This window comes from Pleurodeles waltl, chromosome 1_2, assembly GCF_031143425.1.
Source record: "Pleurodeles waltl isolate 20211129_DDA chromosome 1_2, aPleWal1.hap1.20221129, whole genome shotgun sequence".
Lineage (NCBI taxonomy): Eukaryota > Metazoa > Chordata > Amphibia > Caudata > Salamandridae > Pleurodeles > Pleurodeles waltl.
In genome coordinates, this window is record NC_090437.1 from 449,849,159 (window position 1) to 449,876,163 (window position 27,005).

A 27,005-nucleotide genomic window follows, 5' to 3' on the forward strand; every position below is an offset into this window, starting at 1 on the left:
TGTTTGTTTCACCTCAATTTCAATATTTTTCTTTTTCAGCTGTTATTTTCTGTAGGAAACCCTTGTAGGATCTACACAAATGACCCCTTGCTGAATTCAGAATTTTGTCTACTTTTCAGAAATGTTTAGGTTTCTGGGATCCAGCATTGGTTTCATGACCATTCCTGTCACTGACTGGAAGGAGGCTGAAAGCACAAAAAATTGCACAAATGGGGTATGCCCCAGTAAAATGCCAAAATTGTGTTGAAAAATTGGGTTGTCTGATTCAAGTCTGCCTGTTCCTGAAAGCTGGGAAGCTGCTGAGTTTAGCACCGCAAACCCTTTGTTGATGCCATTTTCAGGGGAAAAACCACAAGCCTTCTTCTGCAGCCCCTTTTTCCAATTTTTTTGAAAAAAACGAAATTTTCACTGTATTTTGGCCAATTTCTTGGCCTCCTTCAGGGGAACCCACAAAGTCTGGGTACCTTTAGAATCCCTAGGATGTTGGAAAAAAAGGACGCAAATTTGGCTTGGTTAGCTTATGTGGACAAAAAGTTATGAGGGCCTAAGCGCGAACTGCCCCAAATAGGCAAAAAAAGGCCTGGCACAGGAGGGGGAAAAGGCCTGGCAGCGAAGGGGTTAACGATGTAATAATATGCATTGAAAAGAAAAGCTTTGGATGGTCTAAACTGTCACAGGTGTACAAGTGTGATGATTAGGATGTAGCATTGGTGAAGGAATTTGACAGTGCTGACAGGGGCAGAGGGTGGTGGAAGCTGCAATGGCCTCAGGGTCAGACTGACCTGTGGGGCAACAAGGCAGTGCCTGATGGGCTGTTCTGACAGGTCAATGCCTGAGTCCGTTTTTTGTCTGTTTGTGGGGGTGTTTTATGGTCTGCTGGTGAGCTTTTACTGTTGATTCCCCTTATGTTAAAACAAACATTGCCTGCAACAAGCACAAATGCATGCAATGTCCCATATCTTGCAAACCACTTATACAGCATGTCTTTTCAAGTTCAAAATTGACCCTGATTGCAAACATGAGCCACTTTTTTAGCTATCCGATTCGCTAATATAGGTCACTTTTATTTTGGTGCTTGGGCTTATTTTCTGTCCTAGTCCAACTCTGAGTGGCCTCCTGAAAATATGTTGGGCCCTGGCACTTGTTATTTTGTTTACAAATTAAGAACTGCCAGCATGCCTTTGGGATGATGTCAGCATTGAACATTAAAAATCGATATATGAGCAATAAATATTTAGATCTGTGTACTACCGACCAGAAATATGTCCTTGCTCGATTTTATACTGAAACGCACAAACAGGTGTAGTATTTTACATCGTTTTTCTTTAAAGGTACATAATGAGGCATCTTTTACAACAATCTCTTTGAGAAAGCAGAACAGGTGGGTGTTGAGGTCTAGCGATCAGATTCCATGTTCACAATGAGCGCTGCAATGCCTTGCCAGGGGTAGAGAGCGCTATATAAATGTTTTTACAATACAGTGCCCCCCCCCATTTACGTGTATGTCCAGCCCTAAGCTCTCCCAGTGTGCTTCCCAGCGAAGAGGCCCTCTCAAGAAAAAGGCCCACAAATAGGCCTTAGCAGTAAGAGCAGTCGCGGCGGGCAGTGGGGCAATGTGGCGGGCGGGGGGAGAGGAACAAAACAAAAGCAATTATGTGTTTTTTTTAAAACAAGCTTACCTTGACCCGCTGCACCGCCGCTCTTCTGCTCTCCACTCCACTGCAGGCAGGCACAGGCTCCCAGCCTAAGCGACCTGCCTTTGCGCTCCCAGGCCGACTGGGAGCCTGTGTCTGCTCTCTCCAACCTGGCAACACAGTGCTGGGTTGGAGAGAGCTCAGTGCGCATGTGTGTTTGGTCGTCCACACACATGTGCACTGAGGGGGGTGCACACCACTCCCCTCCAAGGCTGTCATCCCCCCATGGCCCGTCCCTTTAAAAATAAAAGAATAATAAACATTGTTTATTATTCTTTTATTTTTAAAGTTTTGCAGCTGCTTCTGCTGGTGGGGGAGGGGTGTGACGCTCCTCTGCCATAGCTGAGGAGTCACCAGTTACCAAGAGGTAGTTCTGATTCCCCCCACATAACATAGCTGACTCTTCAACGGTGGCGCCTAAGTATTGGGCTTCTACCGGTGCATACCTGTTTTTGGCTCAGATAATCCATCCCTCTGGCTACGTCAGCAGCAAAGTGCAGTAGCTGCTGAGAGGACAGTGTGGAGGCTGTGCTGTTGGCAATGGCGAAGGCTGGATCGGTCTCAAGTACCCGGCTCTTCCGGAGGAAGTCCAGCAAATTCCCGTGGGGGGCATACTCAATGGCAAGGTACAAATAACCTGGTGAAAAAAATGGAACACAGCTTTAACACAAATAAATAGTATGAAATAAGAACGCTGATTGCAATGTTGATGTTTTGTTTTTTGACACAAAGTAAGATTATAATGAGATGACGCACTGTGGTAACTACCATAAAACAAAATTTAAATTCTGCAAAGAAGTTAGTATAAATTATAAAGTCACTTATACAGACATAAACAGCACTTTTTAGGTCGAGCACACAAGCACTCATGCCTGTTGTAATTTATCTGTGGGCTTTTAACCATGCCCACCGCATGCCCGTCACTATCAATTGTCCATGGGTTTGCCTTTCAATATTCCTGTTATCATTGGAAAATTCTTTACGTTTGTCCTTCTTTGGGGCAGTTTTGTTAACCGCCTTGGCCATTGACCCTGTTACATGGATAATTGCACTTTTGCTGATACGTTTGACTGCAAGCACATTTGTTTGTCCTTTTGTGTCTCTTCTTCGCGCTCACACTCATGGGGGCCGTGGCGCTTTGAATCGGCTCACTTATGTCAAATGTTTTACTTTTTATTTTCAATTTATGCAGCAAGGAAAGTCCAGTTAGGAATTTACAACGCTAATGGCTCTTACTCGAGCAAATGCGAGACCCATTGATTTGCAAATGCTTGTTTACCAATAGCCACAGCAAAATATGAATCAAATATATCTATATTTGTTTTTTTTAACTATTGAATCCTTATAAGCCGGTACTTATTTGCATCAAACTGTTTCAGGTGTGAAAGCCTAATATATATGTTGAGTCTGTCCTTTTAGACTCAACATATATATTTGAAGGTGGGAGGTGAGTTTCTTCACAGTGGGCCACCATACCATCGCTGTCATTAGTTTAAGGACACCAGGATCTGTAACATAGCCACGTGGGTTCCACACCAGTTTCCGAAATAAATTGTGTTGTCTGCATCACATAACTGCAAGTTAGTCCATTCACTGCAAACCTAATCATAGCAACACGGGCTGGTGGCTGATGTTCTAACTTTAAGTGCTGTGCTGTCTATAGCTCATAAACTAATTTGAAGGGCTAGGGGCTGATTTAGAGATTGGCAGAAAGGGTACTCTGTACCAATGGCAATGGAGTACCCTCTATGCCAAATTTTCGGTCCGCCTGCCAGATTTAGAGCTGGGCAGACCAACAGTACAATGACAATGGTGCCTATAGGGCTCTGTCACTGACAAAGGCCCAGTGGAGTCCACCCAATATAGATTGGGCAGTCACATGGCTTTTTTTTCTTGCTGTCTGTCATCGCCAGGTAAAATCAGGAAGCGACATACAGTAAATATATAGAAATGACTCTCATTTCATGAAAATAAAATGGATTTCAGAATGGAAAAATGGAATAGAATTCAAAGTTTTGTGTCTAATTTTCAGATTTGTTTGGGGAGATGATCTCATGTTCCTCCAAGCCTTCTATCCTTTCTACAACCTTCCTGTGCCAGAACCCAAGATCCAGCATCGAAATTGCTCCGTCTCACTTTTTTTTTTATAGAAGAGTGTAGGCTCCATAGTACACCTGGGACTTGCTTCCTATTGTTTTACTCCCATTTATTTGTATGAAAAAAAATGTATCCTTCCCTCCCCCGTCAAATTGAATACTGAATAGTTCATCTCTTCCCTCATTTCTTTTCTGTTGATTCGCTCAAAGTGGCGCCGGCGACCTGTGAGAACATTGCATACTACGTAATGAAATAAATGTTTTAGATTTTCTTACCACGGTGTTCACATGCTCCTAGCAAATTAATGATATTTGGATGATGTCCAAGTTTGTACAGAACTTCAAGCTCACCAGCAAAATCCCTGTGATCATCCTTTGATGCATATTCTAAAAGAAAAATAGAAATGTATGCAAATAATTTAATGAGTATTAGATTTTTCCTAACAACATGTTTATACTTATTTCTTTGCATAGTGTTTTTGACATATTTGTTTTATATAGTTTTATATAATAGAGGTATTACCGCAAGGTGCAACTCAATATTTTAAAATACAACTTGTATCTATGAGTGGATGTTTTAATGTATGTTATCACAACCCAAATAGGTTTAAGAATATTGATCTCATTTCAATTTTGTTAAACAAAAAGACACATCACACTAAGTACTCTGTAATATATTTAATTATTTGATATGTAAAGCTCTGACTTATGACATGTCACCATTCATAGTGCTAGAACGTCCATAGTCTGGTGGGCTTCTGATGTCAGCTGGTGCAGTGCGTCTGAAAGTTCCAGTAGTTTTTAATAGAACTTACAGTACCTACTGAACAGGAGAACAACCGTAAAACACCCTGTTCTCTAATGAGGGAGGGGTGGTCCCAGGGTGTCTAACAGGTGGGAAAGACATCTTTGAAGAGGCTGTGTTTCAGGTTTCTTCATTCAGAGGGGCACAGGGCAGACAGGGGCAACCAGGCCTCAACGATGTTGGTTGATGTCATTTTCCACTGGTGTCCTGGGCTTTAACTATTGTATTGAAAATTAGGCCAAATGCTAATATTTCTACAGCTGAATTTCAGGGTCATGAAAGCGAGCAATCATGGGCTTCTCAGGGCGTAATGTGAGGGTGGGTGCAAGAGCTCAAAACTCAATAGTCAATCAACAGACACAATTACATATTGCCGAAATAGAAAGTGCTTTAATCACACAACAAAAATAAATACTACACAATTCAATGGAAATAGTGTACATGCCTGCAAACTAAGTTGTGTTAAGCAGTGAGAAGCTACGTCTCCATCTTCCCAGTATCCTCCTAGTAACCTCACTTTCTCTCATTATGGTCAAGATCCCATATCCACAGTCTCCTACATGCTACTGATTTAGATACGTAATAGGCACAGGTGCAGATCAGCCAAATACTCTCACAGCTCAAATGTGCAACTCAGTTCACTGCCTCTTTACTCCTTTGGTAAGAAGTCTTAGCGTCTGTAGCAGGCTCATTTGTACTTGTTTAGTCTCTTGTCGTTGCAGGCTAAGCCCTGCACTTTACATTGTGGTTATTGTTTCACTTTGGGCTGTCTGGGCTCCCGCCCTCATGGTAGTGGTACCGCTCCTGCAGGGGTCATACTGGCACTTTGCTCAAGATGATGTTTGCGGGATAATAGATGCAGTAGATCTGTGGAACAACACTAGTCTTCAGTGGCAGTGGCACTCCAGGCTGACTGCTGATAGGCACTCTGGTGTAACAGTTGCAGCCTCCAGACTGAATCCCTCACAGTGGTGTTTCTTTGGCAGTTGTGTACTCCAGACCAATCAGGTGTTAAACTATTGCCAAAGGCAGCACCAGGTGTTCTCCACTGTGGCAGACTGCCAGGTAACCCAAGATATTTGTTCTGGTTAAGTCTTTCTGCAGTTCACATGCAAGCATCATAGAGCGAACAGTGGGCCCCCTTCATGCCATTGGTTACTTCTGGCTTAACTCTCTGGGCAAGACAGCTTTCTCTGGGTGCTCCTCACACCAGGAAAAAAGTTGGCTATCCTGCAGGGTCAGGTACCCTCTTTCCCTCTCTCAGCAAGCAGACAGGCTTTTAAGTCACTTCAGACAGACCTCAGCTCCTCCAACAGAAAGTGCGTATTCTGATGATGTGCCCGTGCCACCGGGAGACTGACTGCAGACCCAGCCCTGGTTGCATAGCAGATATTCCATTACCTTGTGGAGCAATCCTTTCCTTGGTCAAAACGACCCTGGGACTGGAACAAAGTAGGGTGGTTTAGATCACACTTTTAGACACAATTTCCAGACAGGAGATCTGGATCCACTGTCTAAGGCTTCAGAACCACTTTGGGTTAGTTCTCTTTCAGATATAGCTTTCAGGCTGCTATCTTGTGTCACACTAATCTAGGGACATCCAGAATGGATCCCACTGCCCCCAGTACTCAGACTTATCCTACAAACAGAGTCCTAATCCCGTATATGAGCTACACACTCAATGCACATACATGCACTCAACATGCAAACGGGGTGTCAGCACAAGCTTCTGACGGTTCACATAACAGTGCAACTTTTCATGAGATGGGTCAACAGGCCGCTTTATCTCTGCAACAGAGAAAAAGCTTGAGCTACATGAAAAATTCACAAAACACAGTACGCTGCAACAACCACTTTATGTGTCTCACCGTGGGCTTGGACAGTATCTTCTGAACTTTATTCAAACTTTCTATAAACGTAGGTATAGATTCAATCACATTTTCCACTCTTATATTCGATCCGATTCCGATCGTCTGGGTCGATTTCAAGCCCTTAGGGATGACTTCGCCCTTCATGGGCCTACTTTGACACATTGTAGTCAAACAATGTTGGACTGATGGAATGGACTCCGTTTCGGTTCTGTCCTCGCTGTCATGCCAGATTTTCCTACACCGATCAGCATTTGGTCTGCAATCTGTGTCTGTCTCTGGAACACAGAGAAGAGACCTGTGACACTTTTATATCGTTTTGATCCAAAAAGACTCTCCGAGACCGAAGAGCGCATCGAATGGAGATGGCGTCCAAGTTGTCAGAACACACACCCAACATCTTTGGAGAAGAACACGCGCAGCCGGCTCCATTGAAGATTCGGATTCGGATCGAGATTCTGATGTCGACAGTTAATCCATCCCACCGGCACGGTACGTGAGTACATCAGTTTCGTCACACCAAACAAAGACAATTAAAAAGATTTCTGCATTCATCTTTGGTCCTCCACTGCCTTCGGGCCATTGTTGGACCCGACAAATACCTTCGGATCACCAACCTTCAGGTTCAGCACCAAAAAAAATACCAAGGTGCATTCAGCATATACCAAACAGCCTGCTACATCTGTTTTGGTACTGAGTCGAAAATTGGATTTTTCCACATCGGAGCTGAAAAAAAAACAGCACTTTCGGAGCTGACATTTTCGGTCCAATCAAGCATTCTGTATTGAAACCTTCAGAATTAAAAACTGCCAGTAGTAAACATTCTGCAACTACTGAGGAATCATCTAAAATACAACCTATATAAGAGGTTATGGATGCTAAACAGTGCAAACTCCACATACAGAAGGAAACAGGAAGAATCATAGCTTCTCCTCCTCCAACAATCAAAAGAAAACTTACATTTCAAGGGACTTTGGACGCTGGCCTCCCCCTATCAAACTCTTGAAACAGAAGGAGAAACAAAAGGATACGCAACAACCCCAGCCTTCACCACCACATTCGGCTTCCCTTTCTTCTACCCCACCACCACCAACTTCACCTACACATTCAACACAGTTCTCTCCACAGGCTTCATCCGCATCACCACATAGGGATGATTTAAGTGATCCTCAAGAAGAAGTAGACCCATGGGATATATATGACCCCGATCCCGTTCTCCCTAATGACCTAGATTTACACCCAGAGAGGCCATCTCCCCCTGAAGATCCCACTGCCTATAATCAAGTAATATCCAGGGCAGCTGCATATCATAAGGTACAATTACATATAGATCCCATTGAGGACGATTTTCTATTTAATACTTTAACATCTACACATAAAGAGTACCAGTGCCTCCCTATGCTTCGAGGCATGCTTAGACATCCTGAAGACATTTTTAAAGAACATGTAAAAGCAAGGATCATTACACCCAGGGTTGATAAAAAATGCAAACCTGCACCCTCTGATCCAGTTTTTATTAGGGCACAACTACCACCTGATTCTATAGTGGTAAGTGCAACAGGAAAACAAGCCACTAGTCAGTTTACAGGAGACGCCCCTCCTCCAGACATAGAAAGTAGAAAATTCAATGCAGCAGGTAAAAGAGTGGCTACTCAAGCTGCCAACCACTGGAGAATTGCAAATTCCCAGGCTTTCCTGGCAGGGCCCATTGGGATCAGATGGAAGACTTGCTGCAGTATCTTCCACCGGAACATAAAAAAAAGGGGGCAACAAATAGTAGCAAGTCAGGCTATTTCTAACAACACAATTAGATGCACTACTGATGCAACTGATTCAGCAGCAAGGGGAGTCAAGACCAGCATAATCATCAGGAGACCTCCATGGATATGAGCTTCAGGATTTAAGCCCGAGATACAGCAAGCTGTATTAAACATGCCCTTCGATAAGGAGCATTTATTCGGACCAGAGGTCGATACCACCATAGATACCACCATAGACATGCATAAAAATGACTCCAAGACAGCTAAAGCTATGGGTGCACTATACACCACACCCACTAGGGACACTTTTCGTAGGCCACAATTTAGGGATGGTTTCAAACCATCAACCATAGAGCCATCCAACTCACAACAAAAACAAGGGCCACACCTCTATAACAAAGGTTCATTCAGAGGCTCTTACAAAGGATCTAGTTATAGAGAAAAAGGTAAATCATCTGCTCCCAGAGGTTCCTCTACCTCAACAAAGCAGTGACTTCTTATAAATCCGCAGAGCGCATACATCTCCTGTGGGAGGAACACTGGTAAATGTTTACCCACAATGGTACAATATCACCACAGATCAGTGGGTTCTATCAACTATCCAACATGGCTATTGTCTAGAACTCATCTCTACTCCACCAAACATTCCCCCTCATTCACACAGACTTACTCAGGAGCATCTCTCTCTATTAAAACAGGAGGTACAATCAGTATTACTCAAAGAAGCCATAGAGATAGTACCTATATCCCAACAGGGATCCTGAGTATATTCACTATACTTCTTGATACCAAGGCAAAACCGTACTCTTAGACCAATTTTAGATCTCATACCCCTCAATCTATACATCCTTTCAGAACACTTTCATATGGTCACTCTACAAGACTGCATTCCTCTACTACAAAAAACAGGATAACATGACAGCATTAAACCTCAAAGATGCTTATTTCCACATTCCCATACATCCAGCACATCAAAAATATCTAAGATTTTCAGACACAAATTACACACAAGATAGTGTTAATATGAGCACAATGTATTATCATCTCAATTGTCCCTTTTAGCACAGACAATTTGGAAGTGGGCGATTCACAATCATCAATTAGTGACAGAGTATCTTCCAGGGATACACCGTCAACTAGCAGACCTCTTAAGCAGTAAGCAGCAACAAGTCCACGAATGGGAAATTCACCCACAAGTGATTCAACAATACCTCCAAATGTGGGGAACCCCAGAAATAGACCTTTTTGCCACAAAAGAAAACGCAAAATGCCAAAGCTTCGCATCCAGGTACCCACACTCTCAATCCAAGGGCAATGCTCTATGAATGAGTTGGTCAGGGATATTTGCTTATGCTTTTCCACCTCTCCCACTAATTCCATCTCTGATAATAAAGATGAAACAAACCTCACTCACTATGATACTTATAGCTCTCACATGGGCGCACGTCATCATTGGTACACCACACTATTGGACCTGTCTGTAGTACTACATCACAAGCTGCCAAACAGACCAAATTTGTTGACTCAAAGGAGAGGCCAAATCATAGATCCAAGTCCCAGGCGATTTGGCTCCTGAAGTCATAGAGCTTGGCTATCTACAACTTCCATCTGATTGAATGGATAATCTAAAAGAAGCACGCAAACCTACAACTAGACAATGTCATGCAGCTAAATGGAAACGTTTTGTCTACTATTGTCAACCCAAAAATATTGATCCACTTAAAGTTTCAGTACAGGATATCGTCTGCTATTTGCTACACTTACAAAAAGCAAGTCTGGCATATTCATCTATTAGAATTCATTTAACAGCTATAACTGCTTACCTTCAAAACAGACAACGTATTTCCCTGTTTAGGATTCCTGTTATAAAAGCCTTTATGGAAGGTCTTAAAATAGTTATTCTACCTAAAGTTCCTCCAGAGTTCCTTCAGCCCCGGTGTGGAAACTTAATATTGTACTCACAAGGCTTATGGGGTCACTATTTGAACCCATGCATTCTTGTACTCTACAGTTTCTATCATGGAAGGTTGCTTTCTTAGTAGCAATCACTTCTTTAAGACGAGTTAGCGATATTCAAGAATTCACTTTAGAAGAACATTTCTTTCAAATCCATAAAGACAAATTAGTTCTTAGAACAAGTCCAAAATTCCTGCCAAAGGTAGTTTTACCTTTTCGTATCAATCAGACCTTGGAATTGCCAGTCTTCTTTCAACAGCCAGATTCAGTTGTTGAAAGAGCTCTTCACACCCTTGATGTTACAAGAGCTCTCAAGTACTATATAGACAGAACAAAAGATTTCAGATAATCCAAACAACTCTTTGTGGCATTTTCAGAACCTCACAAAGGTAATCCTATTTCAAAAAATGGATTAGCCAGATGGATAGTGAAGTGTATTCAAACCTTCTATCTTAAAGCTAAAAGACAGTTACCAGTAACTCCTAAAGCACATTCCACTAGGAAAAAAAGAGCTTCAATGGCATTCTTAGGGACTATACCAATGGCAGACATATGTAAACTGCCACACGGTCTAGACTAAACACCTCTGTGTGGATGTGTTATCTCACCAACAAGCAAAAGGTGGACAGGCAGTGCTTAGAACACTATTTCAAACTACTCCAACTCTTACAGGCTAACCACTGCTCACTTTGGGAGGGGACTGCTTTACAGTCTATGCAAAGCATGTGTATCTACAGCTACACGTGCCATTGAACACAAAATGTTACTTAGCCAGTAGACATCTGTTCGTGGCATGTAGTGCTGTAGATTCAAATGTGCCCTCCCTCTTCCCCGGGAGCCTGTAGCTGTTGTAGTGCAATATATTGTAAATGTGTATATTCATTACATGGGCATCTCAGTTCTTTAATATACATGCATACATACATATACATTTATACACTCTTTACTTCACCCGCCTGCGGGAAAACCGTCTAACAAAGGACTCGATGCCCCAGCGCAGTATCACCAAAAGGAGGAGTTACCCGATCCTGTGACTCGAAAACCTTCTTCGAAGAAAAACAACGTGTAACACTCCGAGCCCAACATCAGATGGCAGACTTATGCAAAGCATGTGAAACAATAGCATTACACGCCATGAACAGATGTCTAGTGGGTAAGTAACATTTCCCATTTCTGCTATGAGGATGTAACAAAGGCTTTCACAGAGTAAATCTTCTAAATCCATGGTTTGCAAATGAGGTAAATACAGCAAAATGCCACCAAAACCTGTGCCTTCTACAGTAATCTGTGACATTCCATATAAGAAAATGCTTACCTTTCTTTCTTACAGAGTAATACCAACCAACCTTTAAAAGGACTGCTGTTAACCTTTTCTTTTTATCATAAATATGCCAGGCCTACTGCCTTTACCGTAACATTTCATAATAAACAGAACAGGCCTATTGCCGTGATCATTGGCTTGCTACCATAAGCAATGCAGTCTTGCTATATGGAATATAAGCATGGCCACAAACTAAAAATATGCAATACAAGCTTTTTATTTGAAGCACACAACTTTGGTCCCATCAAATACTGTCTCTGAGAAACAAACATGTGGATGGAGCCTAAGTCCCTCTCTCAGTAGTACTCTGTTAACTATTTTTTGTTGATCACATTTAAATTACTTAATTGTGTGCTACAGTTAATAATGTTCTTAACGTTCAGAGGCTTTCCTAAAAAAAATGTTTTAACTAATTTAAAACAGCTTAAATATTGAAATTATTTATTTCCAGGGTGTTGTGGGCTATGCTGCTAATTTCTCAATAGTTTATTTACATTTATTTTAATATAATGTAATGTATTTTACTGTAATATTTAATTTAGGTTCAGTGCTAGTTTCTAAGTTAGAGTGCAATGGTCACCATTAATTTTACATGTATATGTTCATTGATTAGGTAGAATTTGGTTTAGGGTTAACTTTTGGGTTGGGAGGCATATTGCTAGGTTTATGAAGAGGGATAGAGTGACCTTTCAGGTTACTTTGAAGGTCATGATTAGGGTTACAGGAAGTGTGAGGCAGTGGAGACAGGTTTATAGGTGATATGATGTTAATGTGACAGTATGCTGATGTGACTCATTGATCTATTGAACAGATTGGTAAATTGGAGTTCCAATCTCCCATAATTGAATTACCATTCGCATCAACAGCTTTTTAATCTATTGACCTTCCTACAAAACATATATTTTCCTAGCATGCTGGTAATAAATTTATAACTAACACAACCAACCTTTCATTCTTTTGATTGCTGCATCCATCCTTAGCCCGTCCTTTTTAATTCGTGCTTTAAGAACTTGCCCAAAGTTGCCCTCCCCTATCACATCTTGAAACTTGATGTCGTTCCACTCCAGGACAGGGTAAACTTTAGGGTCCTGGCTGTTTTTGGCCTTCCGGAGGTGGTTGCCGGAGTTATACTGAACAGCTGGCTCATCCCGCTGTAAAAACAGAAATATTAGATGGGGTGTAATTTGCATAAACATCGACCCATGTTACAAAGATATAACAGGCCTGCGTACCATGGAAACTACAAAGCACGTCAAGGTCACATTATACATTAGCGCCAATGAGCTGGCAGGATTGAAGCTTTATATGTTTTAATGGATCATTTGGAAGAATAGGGTATCTTGAAATAAAGTACAGATTTTTTACGATGTGATACTTATTTGGAATGTTAAGTGCTGTCACAAAATCATATGCCAACTTGAATAACTGCATTGGTTTCAGAATATCACAATGAATTGAACCCAGAGAGAACAGTCAGTTCAGTAATATTCACGGTCTTGCTAAATGTTCCTTACTATCCTTTCAATGTGAATGCTGGTCCAGTTTAGGGCACTGCAGTGGACAATTAGGTGGGTCAGTGTGAGAAGGGTACTTCATCTGTGCAGTATAAAGGACAGGGACAGGTACAACCTCCGCCATGTGAATCCAGGTGGCACTAACTCACTTGAATATAAAATCTGGGCTTGTATACTGAGAGAGCATAACTTGGCTGTGCTATTATGCGTTCCAGAAGGGGAAATTAAATGTACTCAGTGACATATATGTGTATGTATATATATATATGCTTAAATGCAAACAAAGGGCGTTGAAAGCTGTGAGCTGAAGCATACCCATAAGTAGAAATGTAGAAAGATTATATGCAAATCACATGTGTGCAGTATTATTTAATGTAGGAGCATTATGGCAATCTAGTTAATTGACATTTTCATGGTTATTCCCCATTTATAGTACTTATGTGAAATGCATGTGTAACCATGTATTTGAATGTGCATTGAGGTCTATGTTAAATTGGCTGGAATTAAGGCCTGAAATGTTTTTCTGTGTTTAAATCTTCAGCATGGAAGTTTTGCTCTTGCTGCATATTTCTTTATTTGCAGGTGACTTTGCACAAGTCTCCAGTTAATGAAAATCTCATTATTAGTAAAGCGTATTGTAGATAAAGGGGTATGGGAAGAAAGGTTGCCAAGGACAGGGGGTGTTAACGAGGAGTTGTGAAGAATAACTCCCCTTTAGATTCTTGAATATGAGAAAAATCCAAGGTTATCCTGATGCTTGGACCAAGAGATGGAAGCCTAATGAGAAGTTACCATTCACAGTCATGTACAGACCATGGAAAGTGACTGCCAGTGATGTCAACTGTCTGTGTTTCGGTGGGATAGGAGTGTTTTAGCCATTTAGATATTTAGATCCCGTTTGCCCTTTGACTAGAGCGGACTCTTAGAGACTTAGGGCCTGATGGAGGGAAATACTCTGTCACAAATGTGTCAGATAGCCCGTCTGCCATATTACAATCCCATTATATACTATAGGGATTGTAATATGGTGGACTGGATATCCATCACATTTGTGACAGAGTATTACGTCCGCCAAGACCTAAATCAGGCCCTTAAAGAGGTACAGACCTCTGTTTTCCCTTTGCTTTGGCTGATGTGGCTTTATGCTACACAAATCTCTTTTTCAGAAGCCTTTACTGAGGTTTTGTTAGTGCTGACCTTTCTAACACATTTTCTATTGGCTTGAATTAGAGAAACAATAGTTTCCTATAGTCTATTAGAGTAGTTAGACTTCTATAGATTCAATGGTTAGGCTGGAGAATAAAAGCTTGGATTCTGAGCACCAAATATTGTTTCTTATTTTCTGTATTGCTGCTACTGAGGTTTTAATATGTCTGATGTTAGTATGCTTTAACTTGAATCAAAGCTTTAACTCACCTTTGGTAAATCTGTACTTACATAGCATGTTTTTGAGACTCATTTATGTAAGTCTGTCTTTAAATTTGTAGTAAATCTTTTGAATTTAGATTTTGCGCCAAGATTCAATGTGTGACCAAATGGTTTGTACCTTTAATTGATTAGAAAGGTTTAATGTGTTTTTCCTCACCCCTTAGAACTTTCAAAAGATTAATCGGATTTAGAAAACTAGTAAGTGTGCCAGATGCCGAATCAATACTTAAATCCTGTGTACTTCTAGATTCACATGCTTTCTTGTGGAAGGGGAGCCCCATCCCCCAAATATGAAGATATGAACATAGATTAAATTCTGTTGCATTCCTGTAGTTGCAGATAAATAATAAGTGCATACTTTGCTCTTCAAAGCCATAGTATGAAATCTTTTACTTGGCCTATTTTCATCAAGCAGCATATGACAGAAGAGCACTACGTTTAATAGCCCATAATTCGCAAACATTTACAGCATTACCAATATCAAACTACCCTTTTTTCAAGTAACAAGACCTTCGTGTTAAAGACATAAGAAACAAGCATTAGCAAAGCCAATAGGCCTGGCTTTAACAAGCTGGTGTGGTGGTTAATATTTATTTATTTATTAGTGCAAATATGCCACAAAAATAGAAAAATAAACAAAAGATGCTGCCTAGGCGTGGCAGCCATAGGCTTTTGAGAAAAGTTTATTTTGTTAAAAGAAATTAACATTTATATAATTTGATCAGATCAGTGCGTGTGATTCTCAGCAGGCAGGTACTGTACTTAGAACAAATATAGAAACGATTTTTAGCTTTAATGCACAGTACAGAAAATTATGATTCTTCTTGCTGCAACTGAAAGCTTTTATCGGCTTTGAATTGTCGTAATCTGGACATAATTTGGAAACACAAAATTGACTATTACAATAAAGATGAAGAATTGAAAGAAAAAAGCACTTGCAGAGAAAAGTATTGATCTATCAGACCTTGCACTGAAGAGTGCTTCTCTTTAGACAGATGTGCAAATGTGATCAGGCAGATGCCATCTTTTACTGAGCCAATAGCTCCAGGTGAGTGGATCAAAAATGTGAAAGACAATTGTAGATTATAATGGATAAAGAGGGCTCACCCAAAGTCCATCTTTGTAAAACTAGTAAAACCCATCTTCTTCAACATACCACGTCCCAATCCTTGCATAAATATTTCTTGCCAGAATGGCATTATGTATCAAAAGAGTCAGTTTTCCAGGATATTTTTATGTATATCGTGTAACTATGTAATATGAAGTGACTACTCTAAATCAACAAGGCACCTTATACAGGAAAAGGAAATGCCTATACAATTGAATATAAATCATTAAACCAACCAGTTCAGATGTAGTGAATGTTCATAGTGACACCCCTGTGCTGTACTACACTGCACACAAGCTATAATTAATTGAATAAATACATAAATCAACTATTAAATTAACCTTCTTCATTTTGCCCAGGTCTGAAAGTCTACACAGGGTTCATTTTGTTTAGTTTGTTATCTTTATATGACTCAGTCGTCTTACTAAGATTATCAAGCGTGGTCATCAATCCGTATTTCTGCTATTCAGGAGGAAGACTCAACACCTCACTCTCTGAAGGTTTTTTTTTGGCACTTAAGTATGCCTTCATAATGCCTCATAAAGGATTGGCCTTGTGCTCTTGTTGAGATGGATGGGATCTTGAGAGGCTGAAATGTTGTGAAATATGGAAGGTAGAATGTTTGTGTGCATGTTTGGATAAAGGGATCAGTTTGAGGTTGACTCTGAACCCACTCCATGTATTTATTTATATATGCTGAAGTTTTATGTACCACAAGCATTACCCAAGTAGGTGTCAGAGAGCTTTAAATAGGAGCAATTACCTCTACCAAACAGGTAGTTTACATAGAGACAGTTATGTAGAAGTTTCAAGAGGTCAAGTTCAGTTCTACAAGGAAAGTCTCTCATTTATATTATATTATATTATATTATATGTGACCCTATTGTTACATGAATATATGATCCAATTTTAACTGACGTTTGTCTTTTCTATCCACCTTCACATGGATGTGAAGGCATGTAATCTGAGCTCATGTGCGCTGCTCAATGATAGGCCTGACTCAAATGTCTATGTCTTGGATTACCTCACTAAGAAAATTGCGCCCAACAATTACACTGAGATTTTGAAGAATGTGACCTGCTTCTTACCTTTCAGTTTAGCATTGGCCAAGCCAGTGACAATGAGTGCAGCCTGGAAGATGTGTAGGAGATGTTGAACCGAGCTAAGATGGATGACTTTCTGGACCAAGCTCTCTAGCCATGAATTCAGAGGGTTCTTCTACAAAAGCCTACCCTACTTTTGAAGTGCCACTAAAGAAGAAACAACCAAGAGAATTATCTTAGAGAGTTTCTCATCCCTACTGGGTCCCTGTCTGATGATGGTGATGAAGGCTATTACCTCTGAGTTTGCTTTGGTTATTTTCTGTCAATAAAAATATGCTGTACAGTCTTTAAAACTGCAGTAGTCATGTATTTATTTATTTATTTTTAAAAAACTACATTTTCGAAGTGAAAAGCATGAAACCTCTGCTCCATTTTCAACCTCCCATAATGAGGAATTTACTCGTACGGAACTAGAGAGTTTCTTGTTTTGTCCGTCCTTCTGGGGTTCACCCACCCCATGTCAAAGAAACCACCTCAACAGAAGTGAGTGCAAACTACTCTCTGCATTATTATACAGAGGGGCTGGTTGTCCTCATAAAATTAGATCTGCCAAACACCTACGATGCAGTAATCTATATATTTTTTTATGAAGCAACTGAAAAAGAGCATAGACCTATATGATTTGTCAGACAGAAATACACAAGTCCAATTCATTCAGTGTCACAATAAATTAAAGTCAAAGTACTATGGCGTTCCACAGGGTCAGCATTCTCATTCGTACATACGTTGTGTACATGAGACCACTAGCAGTAGCGCGAAGTGCTCATAAGGCAAAATGAAGCATGACTGTCTTAAGCATGTACACCAGGATGAAAAAAGCTGAAGGGATTTTAAAAAGCTCACAGACACAGTGCCATTTGAAACAGCAGCCAACTAGCCACTTTCAGTAATTTGCCCAAGTTGTTGGCCCCACCCTTCCACCTCACACCCAGTGAAGAATGCATGAAGGTGAGAGTTCTTTGTGAAGGCAAAACAAGGCATTTCAAGGCACTAATTAGAGTGATTATCACCTGATTGCTGCTGTATTCCAACAGTTCAATTTATCTGCATAACTACATAATCAATAAACTGCAAGACATGCACGAAAAGGCAGTGAGGGCCATCCTCTAGTTGCAGATATGCCAGGGCATCACCCCCTTAACTGGCACAGGATATATTGACTGTTGGTGGCCAACTGTATTCAGTTCAAGGGTAAAATTCTGTTCAAGGGTAAAATTCTGTTCTACCTACTCAAGGCGGTAGATCTACCACTACCAACCATCTACTAGTCCCAGGAGAGGAGGGAGTAAAAGCTGGCAGCGGCACCACAGTATTGTAGGGTGCTAGGCTTTGGGATGGGTTTTGAGAGACTTCTCAAAACAAGTGAACCATATACCGTTCCTGCAAGCCCTTCAAACCGACCTGTTCTCAAGAAATTTTGGCATACACCTAATGTAGTTCCTAATATCTTCTTCCACTGAAATGGCCCTGTGACATTCTTTTGTTCAGAATATTACACCCTGTGCCCTGAAGCAGCCAATAGGATGCATGCTGGCATGAAGCACACATCCAGGTCCAACATAAAAAAGGACAGGACTATTTGTAGATTCATTCTTCCTACACAAATTGTTTCCAGTAAATTAAGATGTTATTCTCTTTGAAACAAATCGTGATTGAGATTTACAGCTGACTGTTACCCTCCTGTTTAAAAAATGTCCCTGTGTCACTAAGGGCATTTATCTTCATGGCTTTAATTTTTAAGAAATTGTATGAAAGTTGTATCTATGCTAATTGCACCTAGTGGGTCGTGTGGTAGGTGTGCAGAAGGATTAAAGGCCTTCCCAGTGTTGGATGGTGTGGTGAGAGTGAACAGGGAGTAAGTCCCTGCCAAGTGTTGGATGCACGCTGCTTAGCTGGACCTGAGGGGACTGTAAACAGGTAACAGTGTACCACTGCCCATCGATAATCTATGAACCTTCTTTAGTTAGCTCCAAATAAAGTTGCCAGGCTAATTATTGTTCATCTGAAGCTTTGGGATCACATCGCCCCCTTTTTAATGCAGCTGCATTTATGGGCGTTGCAAAGCTGTGTGGTTTTCGAAATGTCCTGTCTTACCGTGCAGTCTGTGGTCGAGGCCACCTCTGTTCTAGAATTGAATGCCTCACTACAGCATCTACTCAGTAGACCCCCGAGATTAGACCATGTTACTTTAGTGATTTGGGGGAAGAATGCTGTATCCCACTTCTCCTGGAAGTTTATGGTAAGCATGATCATTTGAGGTTTCACAGAGCTGTATTGACCCACCGCTTTAAATAAAATGTGTGTCACTGTATAGCACCATTAGACACCACCTGACATTGTCCATGTCAATGTATCAAAATCATTCAAGTGTTGCTCTGAAATGGCCTTGAGGGGCGTTTTGCACAGTGCAACTGATAAATGCATACAAAGTTAACTACGCGCAGTTTTGTGATCATTTTATGTTATCCAGTGCTTAATTTGTAAATAAAAACGTGCCGGTGCCCAAAGCTCTCCTGTGAAACACGTGGCTGCTGCAATTAAATGTCCAAACACAGAACATCAAGGCAGCCTAATCCTAAAGTCTTCTCGGGCCTCTTTAATCCATTCATAGCCACACACTGCCTCTTCAGCTCACTCTTGCAGCCTTCTGTTCTCTTCCTTTGAACGCATTTTCGTTTTCTCTTCCTCCGCCTTTCCCTTATTTGTCTTTTGCTCGCAGTAAATGCCTGATGCAGAAAACGAAGTGCCGGCCCTCAAAAATAAGTACCGGAAGCAACAAGCACAAATTAAGCACTGATGATATCTGAAAAGCGTATATAATTTTTATTCATGTACAGTCCCACACAGGAATTGTCTAAACACAAAAGGTGCAATGATTTACAGCAAATATATCTCAGTTGAAGGGGAGCCTGATTTCATCCTTCAGGCAACTTGGAAGACTGATGATTTACTTGCAGCCGAGAAATAATGGAAGATTATCTGATTTTCGCTAAAGTTCCAGATCCAAAGGAGAATATAATGGTTGATTTCACTCTGACTCACTATCCTCATGGTGGAGCAATTTCCTTTGGTCGGCTCTTTAATTAATTTATCACATGCTCCAGAAACCGTAGAATTTTCCATTCCCAGTTAACTCTTAAAGAGGCCATTTCTATCTTCAATGCATTAACAGGCAGGCCTTGCTTCAGTCTACTTGTGAGTACACATATTGACCTACTAAGCAGGGTTTGCCCACATTTCAAGCTAGCGTATTGTTGACGTCTTGCAGTGAGGGTGCATAGATCTATAAAGGATGTGTTGTACACGACTGTTCCAATTCAATCCATCATGGAGCTCCTATTGATGGGAACTCCATTAACTTGGTCTAGCTCCATTTCCTGGTAGGAACTGATTCCCTCTCCTGGTATCCATGGTGCTCCACTCAAACTTCATTATAAAATAAGTCTTCCGCCTAATGTGCGTCAAAATAGCACACACAGGGACAGATTTACAGATGTCACACAACGTAAAGTAGCAACCAAAGTGAAAGAGAGGACAGTGCTATAGCTACAAACATGTGGTGCTGTGTCTCCCCCTGCACTGCCGCTCTTCTGGTACAAAATCCTATGCTTAGACTAACTTTAAAAACTTTCCCCACATTAGATGTGTGCTGTGCAATGCAGTTCACCTGCAATGTTGGTAATGTTGGGAAAAATTAACAAATTCTCTGTCTTAAGGCCTGCCTCGCGGATGTGTTCTTTTTTGGTGCAAAGCCCTGTCTACCATTGTTAGTGGATAGAGATTTGCTTCAAAGTCCATGGGTGGTTCCAAGAGAACGCACATCCGCCTCCCATGGAATGGCCCTTTGACACAAAATAGCACAAAATAGTGCAAAGCACTACTTGCATTAATTTTTTACAAGATGCCTGCACAAAACACATTTTGCTCTGGATAGTAAATAGTTCCTCAAGGTTTGTGTCGGTTTGTGTCACTTTTTGTGACTTTGCATCAGCACAAAGCCTTGATAAATCTGCCCCGGAATGTTCAAATTGCATCACTCCACGACTTCTATGGGCTACAATTCTTTAAAAAATTTAATATTTCTTGTCAATTCAGCCATTCAATGAACACTATTACAAATGCACCCTCTCATTGGGCCAGGCACAAATACAGGTGCGATTACACAGTCACCCTTCTGTTTCTCATTCTCAGATTTCAGATTACGATTTCAAATTCTCCACACCTAAGGACGAGGCCACGGCTCTTACCTAGGAGGTACAGAGGAGGCAACACCTACTAACCCCGCCTTTTATTTGTACTTTGAAAGGAAGCTCTTCGTATGGTAAAGCAACTCCAGCTCCCTGAATGGGACCCAGAATGATGTACTGCACTGCGAATAACACATTTTAGGTACATAACAAGACCGTAATCTACAACTGAGTTTTGAGTTATCAGGAAAGCTACGACAGATGCAACTAAGCGCAACTATTCCTGGAAAATTGGTGTAAATTCCCATTTACTTTCATGCAGGCATGTCTGTATGCGTCATTGTACAGAGTGTACAAATGGGCATGCCAAAATGACTTCACTTTACTGCCATTGCACTTTATTATTTTATTTTTCCATCTTCTACACCCAACCCATTGGAGGGCGGGTCAAGCCTATTGTCACGGTGGAAAGGGGTTTACTCCTGCCCATTGATAGGCACAACGTTACAGCCGTTTTCAGGATAGAACAAAGTTTGTGAACCACAAACTCGTGAACGTGTGCAAGTGCACAAACTTTACAGAGCGCCCCTGTTCTGGAAATCACTATTTCCTTCAATGGGAGCAGTTATTTCCGTTTAAAAATACAACATACTGGGACAATATTCGGTGTGAGGAAATCAATGTATGAAACATTTGTAAATTGCAAAAGTAACCTGCACTTTTACATGTGTAATTTGCACATGCAAATGGCTTTGAGACTTGTGCCCGATATATTTAATGCCTCGCACGGGATTACTGGTAATGACCTAGATTGAATCGGACCATTAAGAAACCGTGGACTGTCTGTGAAGTGTTAACTGGAGGATCAGCAACCCTGAAGTTTGGAAATACCCTGGCAATTCCATGGAATGCGAATCAGACTCGCCAGGGACTCAACAAGGTGTAAACTCTCGCCGCGCAGCAGTGCACAATCAGGAAGGATGTAAACTGGTTCAAAGAGAAAGGGCTCGGTTTGCACTAGGTAAATAAATCAACAAAAGACGGGTAGAACATGGATGTAATGCTTACTGCATAACTAATAATGCAGAGTTTGGCACTCCTTTGCTACAAGAAGTATGCAGACAGGTACAGATCACCCCTGTTCAGGAGACTGCAGCCTCCCTCTGTGCCTCGCTCCAGTTTCAGTTGAAGATAAGAGACTCAGCCTCTTGCATGGAGCTGTTCTTATCTCCAGAAGAACCGCACACATCACGTTCCAACATACGTGCATGGACATCCCAAAATCTGTTGCCACGGTCCTTTTCTGTATAGAATATCTACTAGCAATACAGGTGTTTCAGGTGCCATTCCCTAACCATGGACAGCCTCGCTCAGTGTCTTAGCCTCCTGGGAAACCAGGGTCTTTGGGTTCTGGGGATGGAAGAAGGAAGAGAAGAGAAAAGGCAGGCGGGAGAAGAGAAGGGGACACAGCAAGCGTGACCTGGGCAGCATAAAGGGAGACGAGCAGACATAGGGAGTTATCAGAACATGAGGCAGGGAGTGGGAGGGCAGGGGTGAGTGGAGGCGGGGTGGACAGGACACATACCCCACGGGGGGATGATGGGGGTTGTGACGGAGGGCAAACGGGACAGGTAGAGGGCAGACAAAAGCAGAAATACAGAGCTGCTTATCGTGTATATTTGCAGGATACAGACATTCTCAAAATTACCTCTTATGACCAGGGCTGGATTGGGGCCACAATGAGGCCCCGACAGCCAAAATACAAAAGTGGCCCACATTTGCAGATCGCAACCTTTTGCAATGAATTGCCTGGTTAGGATCATAGAGCTCTGTGTTGGCAAACATTTGCCACAATGGCGCAAACCTAGACTGGTATTTACACTCACCCAGGGCTTTTAGATGTGTATTTTTTACCGTACTTAAGAGAGGCCTTGTAATGCCCAGAGACTGGTGAAAGGCTATCTATTTTTCGTTTTACTGCTAACATTACTTGTAAGTTGCAACAAAGGAAATGATCCTGATGTGTAAGTGCAAAAATACATTAAAAAACAGTGTCACTTTCCTCAAATACATGCAGCTTTATATAATACTAAAGTGGCACAGAGGCCTTGAAGTGCTTTGCATAAGCACCTGATAACATTACTGACAGTCAGATTGATTTTTTTAGCTTGTTCATATTAAGTGATTTGCACAGAATTAAAGGATGTTCAGCTGAGGCTGGGACTCAACCATGATTTCCCAGTTTCAAAGTGGGCTAAATAGATTGATGTGAGGCCAGTCGGGTTACTTCATGAACAATATATTAAGCGGTTAAATAAAGACAAGGACGCCGACTTAGAGGTAAGTTAAGGGAACCGTTTACATTATAGGAGGCCCGTTGGTTTGTCTCTGTTGAGCTACAGAGCTGCATTACAGAATTAAATAAATTGTCAGTTTCTTATATATGAATAATAAGTTAATAGGAATGAGAGGACCTATAGGGGCCTTTTATATAAGAATTTGTTTTAGAGTAGTAGTAGGGCGGCTTTTGATTTATTGTTTAACAATCTTTAGAGTATTGTGTAATTTTGTAATTCAAAATGTTTGATTCTCATTGTAGAATCAAGGCTTGAACTAGATGAATAATATTCGGTTCTGACCTATTTTATTTGAATATATTTGGACTCCATGGTAAGTCCCAGGACTATGACTAGGGCATGCTATGAAATTAAAGATATCATGGATATGCTATGAAATTAAAGATATTTTTGGATTGCATGAAGGACATACACAAACCTGGTTGCATTATTGTCTCTATGGTAACATTTCTTCACACTTTTTATGCACTTATGGGAGAAAGACAGCATGGATGAATTTCTATCACTATATGGGTCACCACATGGTGTTTGTGTCTCTGCGATATGATGGATAATGGATAATGGATTAATGGTCCTCTATTTTACCTATATAGAAATATACTTCCTAAAGACTGTGGATGTCAAGGAAAGTATCTATTTGTATCAGTGTGGATGTTTTGTACTGGCTTTCATGGAGGTGAGTGATGGGGACTGTTTTAATAGTTGTTTTTTTTAATTTCATATTATGAGGGATTTTTTTAGAAAAGTTTTTAAAAAAAAAGTTTTCTTAATGAAATTTGGGACATACTCTGGGAGGAAAGTAATTTTGGATATATCTATACACATTTTGCATTATTGTGTATTTAAATATATGTGTATATATATGTATGTTAATTAAATTTGATTTATGGTTTGATTTGGAAGGGGGACAATGAAATCTCCACTTGTGATGATAAACATTAAAGGAATCTGGGTGGAATTTGGATAATGAATTAGTCCCACTGGGGGGATAAATGCTGTATCTGGGGGTTTGAGAAATGTGAAAGTATATATATATTTAGTCTATTTTGTTGTTGTGTGTAGGTTTGATTGAACAACCTTGGGGAGCATAATATTTAGTCCTGAAGAAGGTGGTGAAAAAGGTTTGGAAGCCCACCGAAACGCGTCAACGCTTTACTCTTACTGGACCCATAGAAGGAGGCTCTTATCGAATAAAGAGTGTTGACAATTATCGATAGGCCTACACCTATCAACATTGGGACAGTCTCATTTTATAGACTATTGTATATGTCTTTTGTTTGTTTCCCTTTTATCGAATTTTACTTGATATTTATTTTGTGTTATTGATGTCTCAGTATTGATGTGATTGTCTTGTTACTGTATGATCTGGGGTTTTATTTGGAATTTTATTAAATATTTACCCTTGATTCCTTTGACTTTAGACTGATCAATAGAGAGATTCATTGTCTGTGTGAGTGAGGTGCGACTGGTTTGGTTCACCCTTGGGGGATTTTTTACGATTTCACTAAGGCCACAATCTCTCCTTATTGAGTGCAGTAATTGATTTATGGCAGGCAAAAGAGTGTTGCAGAAACTAATTTATTTCTGTCTGTTCCATGCAGGGGGTGGGGACAAAAATAACTGGCGAGCCCCCTTGCTAACCCTCACCAATCCCCCACCACCCTCCAGTTCTCTGCCCTAGTCCCCTGAAAAGCAAGCGCTAGTGGCTTCCCATCAGCATCTCCTTGAGGCCTCTGTCACGCCTGGATGGAGCCAGGGGGTGGGCAGACCTCATGCTGTGACAGCCATAGCAGCACATTGACATTCTGCCTCTCACAATGCAGCAGCCTGACCTTAATGTGCATCGGGTCAGGCTCATATCTATTCAAAGGCTTTAATTACAGCTTTTGATATTGTGCCCTTCGGTGAAGACTGAGATGGCCACCAAAAAGCGACATACCAACAGGCCTCAACCACAGGCCCATCGGCCTCTGGCAGACTGCCCGCCTTGCCAATCTAAGGCTGGTTATGATGTCACTTCCATAGTAGCACTATATCTGCACATCTGCAGTATCGCTTTATCTCGTTTTAATGTAATAGTGTAACACAGTGCTTAATTTGAGCTGGTGGTTGCCAGTAGGGGACACCAGCACTTATTTTAGGGGACTGGCGCTTTTTTTTTTTGGCATCAGATAAGAAGAGAGGGAAAAACTAACAAAAGAGAAAGAAGGAGGAAGAAAAAGACTGCAACACCATCACACTGGGAGAAAGCGGGAACCTGCAAAAAACGAGAGCAGGTAATGTCGCAGGGCGCGCTGACATTAGGCCCATATTTATACTTTTTTAGTGCTGCATTTGCGCCGCTTTTCGACGCAAAAGCGACACAGGCTTACAAAATACAATTGTATTTTGTAAGTTTGTGCCGCTTTTGCATCAAAAAATGATGCAAATGAGGTGCTAAAAAAGTATAAATATGGGCCTTAATTGCAACAGCCACCAGATTCTGATCAGAGCTTCGAGTGTCAACACACTTTCTTTCACAAATCGAGCACTGCTGTAGCCTACCTTCTGGTATAACACTGTTACACTGCAATTGGCTAATGTTGTGCATAGCCTTAATCATTAGGTATGATGAATCGTTTTACAATAGAACTGTAACCAACATGCATGAAAAATGACAAGCACTGATTCTTTAATGTAAAGTGTGGCTTGTCAAAGGAAAGCGCCAGAGCTTTTTAACTAACAAGCCTAAAGAAGCCTCTAACCTCATCCATCTCCCATTATATTGTTTCCCTTGTTCACTCTCCAGACAGCTTACTTAGCTTGGTCTATCAGCAGACTGTTGGAGTTGAAAAAAATGAGCCATTGTAGATAAAGTGAGGATTTCCAGCAAAACAAGCCATAGTTTCAGTGTCACATAAATAAAGATGTAAACCTACCACTCCATTCTGGAATGCTTGAGCCATCCTGTGCTGAAAGTTTGCTCGTTTCAACTGCAGCATGATGAAGAATGCAAAGAGTACCGTTAAGCATGTCATACCGGCAGAACCCAATATGGCGATGAGCAGCAGATTATTTTCACCCACTTCATTCACAGCTGGAAAGGGAGAGGAGAAGACACGTGTAAAGCAGTGAGCAGTTCTGGCACAAAGTTCCATAAGTTAATGTTGTTGTGCGCACTCAATCATTTCACTGTTATTGATCAAATTTAAAATATTCATGGTGGAATAATTCAGGAGAACCCCTCCTGTGTCATTTCAATCGATCATTGAATGGTCCATTTAGACACACTTGCGACGAAAAGGTTGAATGACTATGACGATTTAAGTTGTTTTATATAGTGTTTGAAAAAAGTTGAATAAAGAGATAAAAGGTTAAAAAGTGACTCCTTTGGTAATCTTGGTTTATTTTGTGAAGTTATTGAGCGAATAGGCTTGGAAGGAACTTAAACATCGTTAATAAACTAACTGTTTTAACACAATCAACTGGACTATTGCAATAGAAGAGAACAACGTTCTTTTTTTTTTTAGAAAGTACTAATAAAGTTCAGTAGCTTGTAACAATACAGATGGTGAAAAATCTAACATAAATTCAAAAACACCATATCAGAGCAAGAATAAAAGTGCAGCTTTTACAAACACACTAGAGGGGGTAGTTTCACAAACTGCATTTTGTAAAATAGGTAGTAGTACTGCATTAGTATTACTAACGTACTGCAGAATGTTGTTCACATACCTACTTGTAGAGGTCTCCCCTTCTACCTTTTATGTATGGAGATCTCCACCCTGACTGCAAAGATCTCCGCACACAAAAGTAATCTTGTTAGTAG

General features: G+C 40.9%; 1 protein-coding gene across 2 annotated transcripts in view; it reads right to left on the bottom strand.

Annotated features, from left to right (window-relative positions):
- TEK (TEK receptor tyrosine kinase) overlaps positions 1-27,005 on the bottom strand; it is a 385,575-nt gene that overhangs the window by 104,341 nt on the left and 254,229 nt on the right. For both annotated transcript variants that reach the window (XM_069240727.1, XM_069240736.1), the window contains exons 14-17: positions 26,116-26,273; positions 12,447-12,651; positions 4,067-4,177; positions 2,141-2,331 (exon numbers count right to left, since the gene is read on the bottom strand). In XM_069240727.1, the coding sequence (XP_069096828.1) occupies positions 2,141-2,331; positions 4,067-4,177; positions 12,447-12,651; positions 26,116-26,273 (665 nt within the window). The remainder of the gene's footprint in view (positions 1-2,140; positions 2,332-4,066; positions 4,178-12,446; positions 12,652-26,115; positions 26,274-27,005) is intronic.